General features: G+C 41.7%; 1 protein-coding gene across 5 annotated transcripts in view; it reads right to left on the bottom strand.

Annotated features, from left to right (window-relative positions):
• Positions 1-15,806, bottom strand: part of LOC135449369 (WASH complex subunit 2A-like) — a 34,487-nt gene extending 18,681 nt beyond the window's left edge. For 3 of the 5 annotated variants that reach the window (XM_064716291.1, XM_064716294.1, XM_064716295.1), the window contains exons 1-18: positions 15,686-15,754; positions 15,512-15,616; positions 14,973-15,137; positions 13,421-13,486; positions 12,555-12,728; positions 11,812-11,905; positions 11,374-11,432; positions 10,538-10,585; positions 9,126-9,230; positions 8,513-8,600; positions 7,251-7,319; positions 6,774-6,886; positions 5,684-5,756; positions 4,847-4,903; positions 2,830-2,994; positions 2,092-2,225; positions 1,395-1,487; positions 788-892 (exon numbers count right to left, since the gene is read on the bottom strand). In XM_064716291.1, coding sequence (XP_064572361.1) covers positions 788-892; positions 1,395-1,487; positions 2,092-2,225; positions 2,830-2,994; positions 4,847-4,903; positions 5,684-5,756; positions 6,774-6,886; positions 7,251-7,319; positions 8,513-8,600; positions 9,126-9,230; positions 10,538-10,585; positions 11,374-11,432; positions 11,812-11,905; positions 12,555-12,728; positions 13,421-13,486; positions 14,973-15,137; positions 15,512-15,616 — 1,713 coding nt within the window. In that variant the 5' untranslated portion in view covers positions 15,686-15,754. Of the gene's footprint in view, positions 1-787; positions 893-1,394; positions 1,488-2,091; positions 2,226-2,829; positions 2,995-4,846; positions 4,904-5,683; positions 5,757-6,773; positions 6,887-7,250; positions 7,320-8,512; positions 8,601-9,125; positions 9,231-10,537; positions 10,586-11,373; positions 11,433-11,811; positions 11,906-12,554; positions 12,729-13,420; positions 13,487-14,972; positions 15,138-15,511; positions 15,617-15,685 lie in introns of all 5 variants that reach the window. The other 2 variants (XM_064716292.1, XM_064716293.1) reach the window with 2 other exon arrangements.
• Positions 15,807-15,953: the final 147 nt, after the last annotated feature.

Below are 15,953 nucleotides of genomic sequence, written 5' to 3'. Positions count from 1 at the left end.
TGAAGATAAATTCAAGTTTAACACCATATTCTGTTACAAGGAATCCTACACAAAGAGCATTTGATAGACCAGAAGCCTGTTAGCACATAGCCTGGTTCTGGCTCACAGATTCTCCACCACAAGACGTGACCAGCAGCCAAAACCCACCACTCAGCAATTCTGTAGCCCAGCAGCCAACATAATGGGGCACTGTCTCTAACATGTATAATGAAATGGAGGATGAATCCTGTTCTGAAGACATTAAGTGAGCTGAACTGCCACTGTGTAAAAAGATTTAAAAAGCACAACTTAATTCAATTTTTTTTAAGGTTTCTTGCACAAACTTGTGCTCTGACCTCTGTTTCCATACTAGCAGCCACGATTCTTACACACTGAAGAGTGAGAAAAAAGGAATTCAACAGCCATGGCAAGAGAAGCAAGAAGTCATCTGTGTGACAGATACCACAGGTTTAGGATAAAACAGCTTCTTGAAGCTCATATTTGTTCTACTGCTCAGTGTTGTCTAGTCCTATCAATCAGAGGGATAATATCCTTCATGTTTAGGTTCAGAGGTGAAATGCACTGACTGCAAACTACTCAAAAGACTTTAAGAACTTGCAGGACTTCCCACTCCCACTCTTCTCTACAGTACTGTCCACATGCTCAGAACTGCTGCACAATGCAAGAGCAATTTAGTGCTCCATTTGCAAGGCCAGTGTTGTAAATTTCTCAATACTTCCTGCTGCATTTGCAACAGCCAGTGCAGGTGGGTTCCCCCACACAGGCAGTATCAGGAAGTGGTACTTACCTCTTCATCATCATCAAACAAGGAAAGTGGAGCTTTTGTCATGGACTTGCTGGTGGGGAGAGATGTAGCTTTGGACTTCACAGGTTTACTTGATGAAAACAAATCCTGTGCAAACCAAAGAAATGTCACTTTGCAAAGCAAGGCCATATGTTTAAGAACTCTAAAGGGGACATTCGTGTTTATCCTTATGAAAAAAGATGTTTAGAATGTCTATGAAGTAGTGGATGCCTTATCTGATGTACCAATCACTTCCAACTGCACAGGAATTTTCCTCATCTTTGCTGGTTAATTGCTAGCTGAAAGCCAAAATGAAACATATGTAGTCTTTAATGATTCTTACTCTTAATTTGCTGCTCCTTCCTGTCTTCAGGCTTTTAATTTATGCCTGTATGTACCACTAATGTTTAACTCCCTGAAGACGGGGAAAACAATCAGCTTTCACTCCTGGAGCAAGAAGGAACTTTCAGAACAGCTGGGAGTACATACATGGATGTCAGATATCCCAATCCTACAAAATGCATAAATAGTCCCCAGATACAAATGGACTGAAGTCAGGATGACTATGATGCCAAGGATTTCTGTAGGGATTTCTTCAAGAAATACTCACCTCAGCATCCTCCTCATCAGAGAAAAGGCCCCTCTGTTTTCTTGGAGGTGTTTCAGACAAAGGCTTGAAGTCCTCACCTGAAGACTGTTGACTCTTTAGGACAAAAAAAGACTGCATCAGCACCCATTTAGATTCTCTCACATACATACACAAGTGCTCAGTATCATGTTCAGAGCTTTCTACAACTTTGAGGAGTTTTCAGCTAAAAAACAGTTTTCTAAACACCCCAAGTTTTGTAAATGCTTAGGGAGAACTGTGACACCCACACTCCTCTCCCATAATACACACACAAGCTACGGGTTACCAGTTAAGCTGCTGTCAGTGGCTGCTGTAAGAGCAGACAGTTTCTGCAGCACTGAACTGTGACACCAAAGGTTTCTAACTCAAGCTGGTTTCAGCCATGAAATTCATAAACATTTTTTATTATCAGAGGCTTTTCATTTTGCTCTTATTTCAATCCTGCCTTAATAAGATTCTTTCAGTCACTGCCCACACTAATAAAAACCTCAAATAAACCCCAAGTTTAAAAGGAAAAAGGCATTTAAGGACCACTGAAGTACTAAATTATGGAAGACCCTATGAACCTAGTCCTATTTCATAAATATGTCACTTTAGTGTTGTATATTGAAAGACTGTTTCAACTGCACTAAAACTTTTCCTAAAACCTCAGCCAAACAATCCATTTATATGACATTACCTTTTTTTCCACAATTGCCTCTCTATGACTTTCTGTTTCTTTAGCTGTGCCAGAAACCACAGAAGGAATGGCAGGTTTCTCCTTGAATAAATCACCTTCTTCATCATCATCAAATAGGTCAGCTGTAGATTTGACTACGTAAAGAGACAAAACCAGCAGGGAATGAGGAATACAGAACAAGAGAAGATAAGAGAGTCTATAAAAAGATACCATACTGTTTAATGATGACCAACATCAGGAGTCTTTGAGAGGAAAAGTCAGACAAGCTCCCAAAGTGAAACACCACCTGCCTGAAAGCACTGGTGACAGAATATGCAGTGAAGCAGCTGAGCCAGCTGGCACCTCTAAAGGCAGTGTTTTATATTGGCTTAGCACAGGCCTAGGCCCTGCTAATAGGGAATGCTGGGCACAAAGATTCAAGGCTGTGTGAATAAAGCCTGTACCAATTCCCTGATTCAAGTCTAGATACTGCTCTAGTGGTAGAAGGAGCATCCTCAGAGAGAAGTCAGGGAGAGCATGTACAAACAAACAGCCTCATGTCACTCTGATGAAAAGAAATACCAATGACAAAAAAACCCTCTACAGCAGAACACCAAAAATCAACCAAAACCACAACCCCTCAAAACCCAAAGAAGTCACAGTGCTGAAGGTTTGAATTTTATAACCCATTGGTTCCTACCAGTTTGAATTTTGACGACTTTCAGTTTTTAATCTTTCACCACAAATGTTTAGAGGTACCTGGATCTGGAGGCTTTTTAGTTGCTTCCACAAAGAAGTCATCATCATCATCATTATCAAATAGAACAACTTTCCCAGGTTGTTTAGGTGTTTTTTCTGTGCTCCGTGCTGCAGATTTCTTGTCTTTTTCCCCAATTACAGTGGAACTAAACACATCACTTCCTCCTGCAGGTCATATGGAGGCAGAATAAAAATCAAAACAACATTTCCAGAGTTACCAAAAAGCTGAATTTGTGCCATAGTAAGTGACATCAGGTACAGTTTCCATCTCAGCAACTTTTAAGGCACTCCTGCAACAATGCCACATCAAAAGCATTAGCTAGACACATTCTGATAAAGCCAAGTCACAGACAGCCCCTCACTCTCACTGCAGCCACTTCTTCCTCAAACCTGCTCATCTTCCCTAGGAACAGCAGCCAGGCTCTGTGCTGAAGCTAGAAGACTCAGCAGTCCCACACTGCTGCCCCTATGGACTTCCCAAACCAGAATCCTACTCTACTAACTAGTGCACCACACCACTGTGGCCCAGTGAGAAGGTAATGTGCTTGGGGAGAGGGAGGGACAGGTGACTGAGCTCTTCCCAGGACGCACACTGGCCATGTGAGCCCAGCAGCCATCGTGCAGTACACAGCTGGCTTCGGCCACGAGGCCCCTGCACACACCAGCTACGGCCGTGATTGATTAGAGCCAGCCAGGGCAACTGCTCCTTCTGCCTCTCTGGGGGAATGTCCAGCCTCAGTGCTGAGTGTGTGATCATCTGAAACACTCCTAATGGTCTCAGCCTGTCTCCTGGCTTCTCATGTGTAGCTTGGAAATGAGACAGAGGTAGGGAGATACTTGAAGAAAGTTTGGCAGAAAGCAGAACTACTGCTATTTGGTTAAGTCAGCAGACTGCATAAATTTTGATGAGCAGCAGGTTCTTATTTAAAAAAAAGTGTATTATGCAATTATAAAGTGCCTCAGGATTGACAGGAATACAGTCACAAAATGTAGTTATTTATTAAAGATTATTGAGTCCCTAAACAAACCATTCACTGGAATAGCAAAGGAGCCTTAATTCTTGGCTTTTCTCTGGTGACTTAAGCCTGTCTACAGGTTATTGAGAGGAAGCAATTAAAGACTAAACTCACTGCTTATACCTCCAAGAAGAAAGGATAAAAAAATCCCACACATCAATCTGCTGTTTTGAACTCTGTTACTGAGTTTTACATTATTTAGAAGTCCCCTTGTTGACATGTATCATTGACCCTGGAGCAAAAACTCTGCATTTGTGTACTTTCTACTCTAAAAATTTTGCTGACTGAGGTCACAGTTAACTGAAACCAGTCTTAAATTGACCTTTATTAAGAAAGGCCAAAACTTAAAAATCGGATACCTCAATCAAGTGAAGAGCCTGCACACTGACAGAAATCTTTGTCAGTAAATTAAAAAAAACAACTGGTGATGTTCAGCTTGGATTCTGATAAGAAACAGAGATCTTAGTACAATTCTTTTTTACTTTTAGCTCCCAGTTATAGATCTGGTTCTTCCCTATGTATGCAGATTCTCCTAATCAAAACCAGAAAAACAAGACTAGTCTTAACACAGGAACTTGATGTTTAAACTGCTCTTCTGCTAACCCAAGGCAATATGATAAAATGTGAAAGATCAAAATGTAGTTCCTTCTCAGGCTACAGGTGGAAGCTGTGACTGCATGTACAGCAGAATTAAGCTGCATGTCAGTTCAAGTGACACACATTCTTAAAAGTTCAGAGCACAACACTTGAAGCTGACAGTTGCTAATATCTGCCATCAGTGACACCTACCTTCAAAACTCCTCCAGAATGTTTGATTATCCATAAAACATGCTGCAGTTTAGGCTTAGCATGGTAGAAGCATCTGTATTTGTCATTAAGCATGTGATCAAGCAATGCAGTGCTGCTGCATCTGGACAGTTTTTTCTTTAAAACCTCAGTAGGAGGTTTTAAAGAAAAGAGCATTTTGTGCATGAAGCAATTGGCTATTGAATAAATCATACCTGGAAACAGAAATACTGCACCTGCAGGAACTTTCTTTAAGGACTTTGTAGAGGATGCTGAAATCATAGGAAGTACAATACAAATGGATGCACTTATTTTATGCTGTCAAAGCCTTCAGAACTTTACCACAGAAAGAGGAATCCAAGAAGTTGTCTAAGCTGCTTTTTATTTCTTAACAGCTCAGAACTCTTTAACACATTCTTCTTGAACTTCTGGGCTATTGCAAATATATCTAACAGTCTACTTTTTTCAATTTAAACTCCAAAGAACAACTCTACTACACTGAAGCTTATAAACACATTACAAGTTTACATACATCATTATTTACAACAGTTCACATTCACACACTCAAAACCACTCCAATACATTCAAAACAAAATGGCTTAGTCTCCCAACACATATCTGAAAATTCATCAAATACAGTGCTTCAGTAAAAGCTCTGCAATACAGAATGTGTGCTCAGAGTCCTTAAGGCTATGCAGCTAGTGAGAAATTCAGGTGAATTAATCTGCAAGAAGCAATCTCTGCTCCCCTCAAACCCACAACTGGATCCTGTAAAGTACACTTGAGAAGCAGGAACCCAGCACAGAGCAGAGAGCTCTGCCAACAGCAGTAAGGACATCCTTTCAGTTCTAGGAGAGTATGTGTGTGTAACAGATCATAGCAAACAAACACACGTAAAATTTAACACAGCTGCTCTCTATTAACACTGCTGAGGAGAAGAGACTTGCTCTGTAATTGCTACACCAGGCTTTCTAGTTTGGGAACAGCCTAGCTGCTAGCAGTAATAAATCACAGCACAGACAAGACTACAGGCGGCAACTGTTGGTTCTTACCTTCACTTACTGGGGCTTGCTCCTCTCTCTCTTTTGGTTCTTCTCCTTTTGGTGCTTCAGCAAAAAGATCACTCTGTTCATAGATGAAAATGCAAAGGGAGGGAAGTGGTGAATTTGTTACTATAGTTAATTACAGATGCTGATTTTTCCATATTGAATGTTCACTTCTAAGCCAAGACAGAGGAGGAAATCACTCAAGTGTTAACTTGAGTGCATACATTCAGAAAAGCAGCACTCTTCTAAAATTCAATTTACTGATCGCTAGTCTGTCTGCTGAAGAGAAGGAATGACCTTTTATTTGCACATCTTCAAGGACTTCCACTAATTATTCTACAGCTGGTTAGATCCTGATTATACCCGTCTGAGCTTTCCTACTGAAGTTTATACACTAAGGTTTGAGGGAAAAATTCAGGTCAGGGCAAGCATAAAAATACTCCTGAACTTCATGTAGATAAAACATAAGTGCAGGGAAATACATTACAGCTCAAAAACATTGCAGGACACTCCCACAGTTGTTCCTGTGTTCAGGTTGCAGTGCCCTGTGCCAATCTCCAACAATCACAGCCTGGATTTCCAGGAAACCTCCAGATTTTTTGAGTACTGACCACTTAACTTCTTGAAGGCCTCCCTCTTATGCAAATGGGGGTATTAGAGGTTGACTACCTGGAGACTCAAAATGCATGGTCTTTGTATAAAACTCTAGAAAGAAGACAAAATACTTCAGAAAGAGTAGGGGTGTGGCAGAGGTGTCAGTGATCATTTGCCATTGGTAAGTTATCATTTGCCTGTTGTCCTGCTGTGTCTGCCTGCTGGTCTAGCACAGCCTCCTCCAACGCACAAGTAAAGTGAAGCTAAGTCACCCTTCAGAGATGTTTAACTTCACATAACAGAAACCAAGCCCAGGTGTATGCAGGCAGGCAGCAACCACAGACAGATCTGCTTGGCTGTCCTGGGTCTACACAGATGAGGAAAGTAGCCGGAGTAATAAGTCACCAAGAGGTAACCAGCGATGGCTTCATTCAAATTTGCACTGACACAAAGCTGCCTTGCACTATCAGATTATTTTTCTTAATATCTGCAGTATTCTCACCTCTTCATCATCAAAGAGGCCTGTTCCACCACTGAAGAGGCCACCCCGTGAACCAAACGGTGTGAAGTCCTCATCAGTCAGTTTAGGAGGCTTGAAGATGTCATCATCTTCATCTAGAAAATACAAGAGACATGAGCTTTGGTAAGACTGATCAAGTTTCAGGAAAGGAAATTAGACACAACCAAAAAAAAAACTGCTTTGGTTCCATCTGCTCTCATAAACATGACACAGAGAGAAGCTGCTGAAGACAGACTGGCTTGTGTGGTTGCTGCAGAAGGCCACATAAAGGAAGAACTCTCACCAAGTGTGCTTCCAGCCTTGTTTACATTTACAGCCCCACCTAGATTTGTTTACACATTCACCTTAAAGGATGCTCACTGACATCCTATCCAGCTTCTATAGCAAAAGCCACGATTTCTTAAGTATTATCTTACAATCGAGCCCAAAATTCAAAAGCACGAGAGGAGGATGTCCTACCATCTGATGGAACTCTAACTTCCTTCTTCTCTTTTGGAGTTTTCCTTGTTTTGGTCTCTGATGACAGGGCTGTAAGAAGAAAGTTAGAATGAAAAACCAGTCCACCTTTACTTACAGTCTGAGATCAATCTATGGCAAAAAGAACCTAAAAAATAGCAAACCAAGCTGACCTCTGTGCTTCCACATGAATCAGCCTGATGAACCAATTCTATGAAATACAGTTTCTAAAACTAGCACTTAAAATTGTAACAGAGTAATTCTGTTAGGCACTAGGGGTTCAACACAATTGTCTACACGCAGACTAGTGTCACCTGAGATGCCAGAAAGCAACACAGCTTTGCACAGGTTCCACACCTTTGCAGAACCTCCAGGCATCTCAAATGGTTCCAGATTTATTATTGTCTTCATTCAGCTGCCAAAAGCAAAGCCAGAGTTTTAGCTCCTCTGGCCTTACAAGGTTACTTCAATGACTGGAAGATTTCCCTCTAACTGAACAGGTTAAGTTGGTAGGTTTTATACTCTTGATATCAGCAGACCTAGTTTGATTGTTTGAACAGTGCAAGAACACACACACAGCTCTTGTCTGTTCATCTTCCCGATTTTACAGGTCAGCAGCAGCCTCACAAGCACTTGACAACTCAACTTCACCTAGCTATTTTCCACTGCTGCTTTGCTCCAAGACTAAATACTTGAGACATCTCTGCCTTTGAAAGCAACACAAAAGTTAAATGCATTATTTAGTCTAAAATATCAAAAGTGACAGCAGCAAGGAAAGCTTCCTCAAAACACTACATTTAAGCAAAGAAAACAAACAATTCATACCACATGAAAACACCAATCTATTGCTTGAGGCGTTTTCTACTGTAGAGCTCACAGAAAGACCACAGTGACTGGTGGCTTCCACAAACTTACTTGAAACAGGAGAACACACATGTGGTCAAACATGCAGAGGGAGAATCAGATTGGAAAGAAAACATTTCCAATATTGTGTGTTTTGAGAGTGACCTGTCTCACCTGAAAGCAATGTGTTTCCCACTACAATTCTCAGTGAATTCCAATTCAGTCCTCTGAGTTATGGGCAAAGAATTACTCAGAGCACAAAATAGTGTCTGCAATTCCTCTTGTCATGCTTTTACCTAATACATGTTCAAATAACAGACCTGTGTCACTTCATGTATCGTTACCCACAATCTCCTGTCCCACACTTTCACAAGTCCCCCATTACTGCACAAACACTTTTCAAAACTTGGGAGATAACTCACATGAACACTCTTCATCTTGTCTGACTGGCACTTCTCCTTTGATTCGAGCTGCCAGCTCATCTGCAAATGATGTTGGCCTCTTCTTTTTCTGAGCAGCAGGGACAAGTAACAGCAGATCCAGTTAACAACTTGACGCAATTACAATTATAAATACTGTATTCTATAGCCTCACTTGCACAGTATCTTGTCTAGACTTTGTTTGAAGCCTTCAGAAGAAGTAATACAGCTTTCTGACAAGAAAGCAGAAATTAGGCATGCATCAAGAACAAAAAAAAATCCTCAGAATTTCTAGTTCTGATGAACACATAGTTGTTAATGGCACCTTGCTTTGTAAGCAGGAGAAACAAAAGGCTTTCGCCTCACAAAAATGCAATAATCAATTTCTTAATATTCTTGAAAGACAGCTTTGATACTTTCTTAATATGTGAGAATCCCTGAGTTTGAAGGCATAACACCTGAACAATTATGTTAAAAGACTACTCAGGATTTTTGGAGACACTTCCTACGGAATTCCATTCCAAGTACTTGAGAGCTACCATTATAATCCCTCTAAGGACAAATTTTTTTAATAAAAAGTCAGATCTCCCACTCCAGGAAAGCAGCAATTACTCACAGGCTTTGTGCTTTCATCTAAGTCTCCTTCCTCATCCTCCTCTTTTTCAGATTCAAAGAGATCGCAGCCATCTTCATCATCTTCATCACTCATTTGGGCTATCCTCTAAAAAACAATTAATATTCTGTTCACATACAAAACAAGCACAAAACTTCGTCTGCTTAAATAAAATATTCAAATCAAACTCACAGAAAGGATGGGAACTTACAGCCAATTTGGAATACCTCACAGCTTCTGAAAGGTAAGGAAGGAGAGCTTCTAGCCCCAAGCCAGTTGCTGCATTCTCTAGCACACCCCAACCCGGTGCTGTGTTACTGAATGCTGCAACTGAGGACACAAAGGCTCCCTCACATGGTGTGTACCACTACCATGCACAAACTAAAGGCCTGGTACTTAGTCTTAACACATGAACACTGAGTTAAGTATTCCTTAGTGTTCCTTGATCAACTAGTAAAAAGTTGTATCATCTTGCTGTGTCCTTAGGGTGCACAGCAGAATGAGAGACACTACATGCTGACATCCTGATTTCAGTCACATCAATAAGAGGGTGAAAAAGATGAAGTGAACTGGACAAGAGCTGGGGGTTGGCACAAGCAAGTGCCCAGAATTGAACTAAACCACCAACAACACAAATATACTTGCTCATCTAAAAATACATCAGGTATACAAAGATATCCCATGAAGGTCAGCTTAAAGTAACATCTGAGTGTTTTTGCAACACTGTTTTATTAATTAGTAGAGTAAATAAGGGTTGCTTTTTGCATCATTGCTCCTCTGGCAATAAATCACGACACATTGAGGATCTCCACCTAAAAGTCTTTTGCAGTGGCACATCTTAATATGGATAAGACTCCTTCTTATAAAACCAATTACTAAAGTCATGCTATAGTAATTTTTCCATCTCAACATTTCTCTTCCTTTCTCATTCATTATCCAGATGGATATACTGTTTAAATATCTAATAAATGGATATACTCTTTAAATATCTAATAGTGTTCACATCTTTGATTCCATGTAATACTCAAACTGTATTGTTCCTTGCCTCCTGCACAGCAATATTAGATTTTTAATTATAAACCAAATGAACCCACAGAAGCCTAGTTTTCCTGGAGTAGAGTCTTTGAACTCTTATGTCTCCCAACTTACTCCTGAGGAAAACATATACCAGAAATGCCATCCCACATAGGCTCTGTATCTAATGACAGCTTGCAAGCATGTCTAGGACTAACCCAGGCTCATTTTCAGAACATGGTGCTATCTGCCCAGGACCTTCCCATAAAAAGTTATAAAAATCAGGCCTCACAAAGTTGCTAATAATCAACTGTCTAGAGCTCTCATCTCCTCTTTCATTCATGCTCACTGTGTCACAAATGGGAATTCTTTCAGGTATGTTCCAGAGCGTTTAACCGTACCGTCTTTTGGTCATCTTCACTAGGGTTTCCAAATTCATCATCTGATTCCTGTAACATAAGAGACCCAGAGACAAGTATCACACATTACTTCAACCAGTGGTTAAGGGAAAGGGGTCAGAAACTGTGAGCTTGCTGAAATTTGGACATGCAGATCTCCTCACCATGATCTGACCAAGAAATTGCTCCCCCACTGCTGACCATCCTTATGACAGGAGCTCACTAGAAAGTCATTAATTCAGCAAGGACAGCAGGCTCCATTGTGACTGCATCCAAGTAACTCAAAAGGGGTTTCACTTTAAGTGAGCAAAGACACCAAAAGCAAACACCTCAGGAGAAAGGGATTGCTTCCATACCACAGTTACAAAGCAGAGACATCCCAGCCAAAGCAGGCAAAACATATCAGAAACTGATATTCCAATGCAGCAGATTTATGAGGTTAATCTGGGAGGTGCATTACTTAAAGCTTTAAACTTGCTCCTGAGAGTCTCCATCCCATTCTTTGTGACTGTAATTTACAACAGATCTGTTCTCCATAAATGCAATTCTTTATAAGAATCTGATTTGCTTCACAAAATTAAATAAGAGTAGAATAAAACACTTCAGTTTGAAGTATTCTGCTTTAATAACAGCTAGAGTCAATACCACATAAATGTTCCTCTGGAAAGCTGCAGAGGAAACCACTGCATGAGAACAATAACAAAGTATATTTATCCCAACCAACACAGGGAAAAAACATCGTGCAGCATTATCTTGAGAGTCAACTTTAAAAAGCAAGGTAGTTAATGGCCTCACATGCAAGGAATGTTTGTGCAAAGCAGCTGGTACTTGCCACTTACCTCCTCATCCTTCTCTTCACTGTCAATTACACTTCCACGATCGCTATCTACTGATCCTTCTAATTTAAATGGAAACAAAAAAGTTAACATCAGACACAGAACAATGTAGTCACCATTTATGCCACCTAAAGAGTCTGTGATGAAAACTAAAATTCAGGTGGGTAGAGATTGGTTTGAAAGAACTTCGAAAGCTGATGAAATTGTAACACTTTGCATTTCTAATACACAAAGCACAAGTAACTGAGAAATTACTGCTTTGTATACTGGAAATGTGGTAGTCACACATGATCAACATTTTTTCCCCAGCTTATTACAGCCTGCATCTAACCATGCAAGAACAGTACATAGGATAACCAAAGCAGTGATTTAAAACAGTCAAAAATCTTGGATTAGGACCTAATTACTTGCATAGAAATAAAAGGTCATGCCAGCACATACCTTCACTAGAGAGATCCCCAAGGCCAACATCATCTTGTTCCATAAACTGCTGAGAGCCAATCAAGTAAGGTAAAGGTCTGTCAATATAGAGATCCTGGAAAGAGACAACATCAGGTCTTTCTGACATCTTTGAACAGTCCTCAGAACAGAAGCCTTACATCCCTTGTTTTAACTCAAGGAAGATACAAGCTTGTTAAGAGTGCCATCAAACCTATGCTTCAAGTCAACATATGACTGGGTGGGCCAGCTGATGTTTATTTCCCTCAACGCTGTCCAACAAAGTGGCTACTTCTGTTTGTGTAGTACCAACTTGTTTTTGCATGCCACGTAACAGAAGAATATCCTTGCAAAGACCCACAGCTCTTATCCCAAAACCCGGACCTTGGATTTTTAATTATTTGGATGGTAAAAACAACCCATAAAGATATGGTTTGTACCTAAAAAGCATGAAATTTGTACATCCCACTCCCATACAGAACTGAGGCTTCCACTTCCAAGTTCACTCTAATAAACTAACTTCCTTTAGGATGCCATACCTTAATGCTAACCTAACTGCAAGACAGGCAGATTACAAAAGGAGAAGCTCAGCAGAGAACACTTCTTCAGATGCAGTCATCAAACCCTCTTTTTAGGCAACAGGTTTAGGTAACATCAGTTTTACACTAAGGTAGCAATACAGCTGACAGAAGCAAAGAGCAAGTCCAAGAAAGCAAAACAAACTCAGCAAGAACGGGTCCCTGTACCTTTGGCTCAAGTATCAGTTCCACTCTTTCATTACTTTCTTCTTCTTCTGAGTCAGAGTTCCCTGCTTTGATGTCTAGCTGTTCAAATGCACTGTCCAGAACCTGCAATCCATAATTCACTGCTTCTTGAATTTTAGGGATTAGATCAGCTTCTTTCTGTTCCCGTGTCTTTTCCTTTAGCAACAGAAAAAAACACATGCTCATTGCATTTTACTTAAGACTCAGTCTTACCACAACACACATTCAAAATGTTAATTTCAAATCAGCACAGTGAAAGCTTTTTCAGTATGTGCATTAGAAGGACAATCAGATTTTTTTTTTGCTTGACTTAATTCATTTTCATCACTCCAGAAACAGAGATGTTCTAAACATCCACACAAGCACAGTATTGTTTTACTTGTGCTCCTAAGCTATTACGGGGACATTTATGGGATAATACATCTAGATTGCAATGTATATACATACACACATACATATATAGCTTTCTGAGTACTTATTCCTAGGAATTATTTCAGTCAGCTTCTGCTTCCCCAATTTACTACCTGTGAATCCAGTAAGGTTGTCCAAGGCCCTCTTACTGAAAAAATATGCATAACCACTTAAAAATCAATGCATAAGTCTCATCTGCTGGATACAGTACTGAGCTTGGGGAGGCCCTAAGAGATGATCACACTCTGTAGTAGCCTCCAATATCACGGTCAATTTTGTGACAGAGTGACATACACTATCCAACAGAAAGACTTCAAGGAGAAAGGAAGGAGTTTGGTTTGTAAGCTGTAAATGTAAGCAAAGCAGGTTTGAAAATGAGAAGGTAGACAATGCCTGCAAACATAGTGCCAGCACTCAAGGCAGCTGAAGTTAACTACCTGCTCAGTTTTGTCTCCAACATCAGCTTTGAGAATAGGCTCTTCCACTTCTTCATCATATACTCTCTGAAAAGTCAAGCAAAATTAATTCATGTAAGAACACTGTACTACTACAGGGGCTAAACCATGGGGTACCACCACAAAGTGCACTGTTAGTATGTAATTAATTACACATTAGTTCATTACACATTAAAAAAGGAAGCCATGGATGATGTCAAGTACCTTCATGCATTGGTACTGAAGGTACCATTGTCAGCCTCTCAATGCAATTGAGGTAATTCAAGTCTGCTAACAGACTAACCTGAACATGATAAAAAATGCACTGTTTTAACATTTCCAATGTAAAGCTGCTCTAGACACCTTTAGAGTGAAACCTATAGTTTACTTAGAGGCTGTCTACTTTAGTTTTCTGTTATTTAGTAGCTTTTCCTCCCATTCTCACAGAAAGGGTTCACAACAACTCTCAACCTTCAGTTTATTCTGATGATCCCTCACATCCAGCAATCTTTTATAGGAACAAGGAGAAAAAGGGGAATAAAAGATCTCCATGAAACCTGCAAACCTAAATCCAAATCTGAAACACAGGTGCAGTTATCCCCTGGGAAGAGACAGATCTCTCACTAGCTAAAATGAAAATCAGAAATGAAGACCTATTTCTGTGCACCTTAATTTGGGAACAAACAGCTGTAAGCACATGAGATTTAAAACATTTGGTACAAACTGTTCTCAGCAGAATCATTATGCTGAACAGCCAAGCTAGGTCAGAAAAGACACTGCAGCACTGACAAAACCCACTAGCAGCAAAAGCCTCTAGAATATAAATCCAGTTTTCCATCTTTTCCTCTGCTACCACCCTTCCAATAATAATGCCATGATGAGACACCTATGGCCTGAAATAATGCTGATCAAAACAAAACACTTGATAAAACTCACAGTGCTAAAAACCCTCCAAAATCTGAAATCCTATCAAAGCTCTCCACCCTAATTAGACACATCTAGTGATACAATGCTGCAACAGGCTTTCGAGTCCAGCTTTATCTTTCAAAACAGAGATATCTATAAAGTGGCAACATTAACCAGAAAATATGCTTGTCATGACCACATGAAGGGGACAACTACCTGCAGGCCAACAACTTTAATACCAAATGCTTTTACAGTAAAATAACACCATTAAGCAAATTTACAGCATTGTATAACATTCCTCATATTTAGATAGGTAAGGCAGACAAATGCTACATTCCTGCAACTTGTGAAGATAAACCAAGAAATCCCGAATTCCCAACTCATTCATAGTTCTAAAACCAAAACTCTTATCTCCTGGTTATGTATCAGCAAGGAAGGAAGGTATTGCTGAAAAGGCAAAGGGAGCCTGCCAGTATTGGATAGTGCATCACTCACAAGGGAATTAGGATATCTTTTAACAAAATACAATTAAAAGTAATTTCATCCCTAAATCAGCATCAGACTTGCCAGAAAACTAATTCACTCCTACACTAATAGACAATGACAATGTTTGAAGTACAAGTTTGATGTTGTACTAGAGCACACTCACATTCTCTATGAACTGTGTGTTGGACAACATAAGAAAGTCATTGAAGACATTATGAAGGCGGCAGTCGGTAGCTTTTGTTTCACTGATCAAGCCGTCCACCTGTTTTTTGATTTCGTGTGTCCTGGAAATGGTTTGCTGTGAGAATTCTTGTAGAAAATGCAGAAGCTGTTGGCAACAACAAAGGAAAGCAATAGTCAGCATCCAACTGTTTCCTTTTGGCACCGTTTGTGAGACAGGCAGAACTGACCACACACTTCAGCTGAGGACCAAAACACGCGCACATTACACTGAACCGCTCCCACGCACACACACAGGACCAGTCTCAGCCACTTCGTTCCGCATCTCCGTTCGAGCCAAGCCCTCACTTCAGTGTTCCTGCCCGGACCGCAGGGTTAAAGCACCGAGACAGCGGCCGGGCCCGAGGGCTGCGCTCTTCCCGCGGCAGGCCCGTCTCCCGACCCCCGGCCCCGAGCCCGGGGAGGCCGCGGCCCCGCACCCCTCCGGTGCCGGGTCTGGCCCGTCCCGGCCGCTCCGCTCACCCCGGCGTCCGAGGCCAAGGACCAGCTCTGGCTGCTCTTGCGGATCTCGTCCAGCGACCAGGGCCGCTCCCACACCGGCGCCGGCTCCGCCACGTCCCCGTTCATCTGCGGGAGAAGGACGGTGAGCAGCGGGGCCGCCGCCGGTGCCGCTCCCGGCCCGGTCCCGCCGCTCACCCTGGGCCGGTCCCGCCGGTGCCGCTCCCAGCCCGGCCCGGTCCCGCCGCTCACCCTGGGCCGGCGCCGCCGCCGCGCGCGGTCAGCTGAGCGCCGTCACGTGACCCGCCCCGCCCGTTCGCACCGCAGCTCCGGCAGGGAGCGCCAGGGGGCGCGCGCGGGCCGTTGGGCGGAGCTACCGCCTTCCGTCCCGTTCTGTCCCCTCCCATCACATCCGTCCCCTCCCCTCCCGTCCTGTCTCCTCCCATCCCACCGCATACCCTCCCAT

The sequence above is a fragment of the Zonotrichia leucophrys genome, chromosome 6, assembly GCF_028769735.1.
Source record: "Zonotrichia leucophrys gambelii isolate GWCS_2022_RI chromosome 6, RI_Zleu_2.0, whole genome shotgun sequence".
NCBI lineage: Eukaryota > Metazoa > Chordata > Aves > Passeriformes > Passerellidae > Zonotrichia > Zonotrichia leucophrys.
This window is presented reverse-complemented; position numbering and strand designations above follow the sequence as displayed.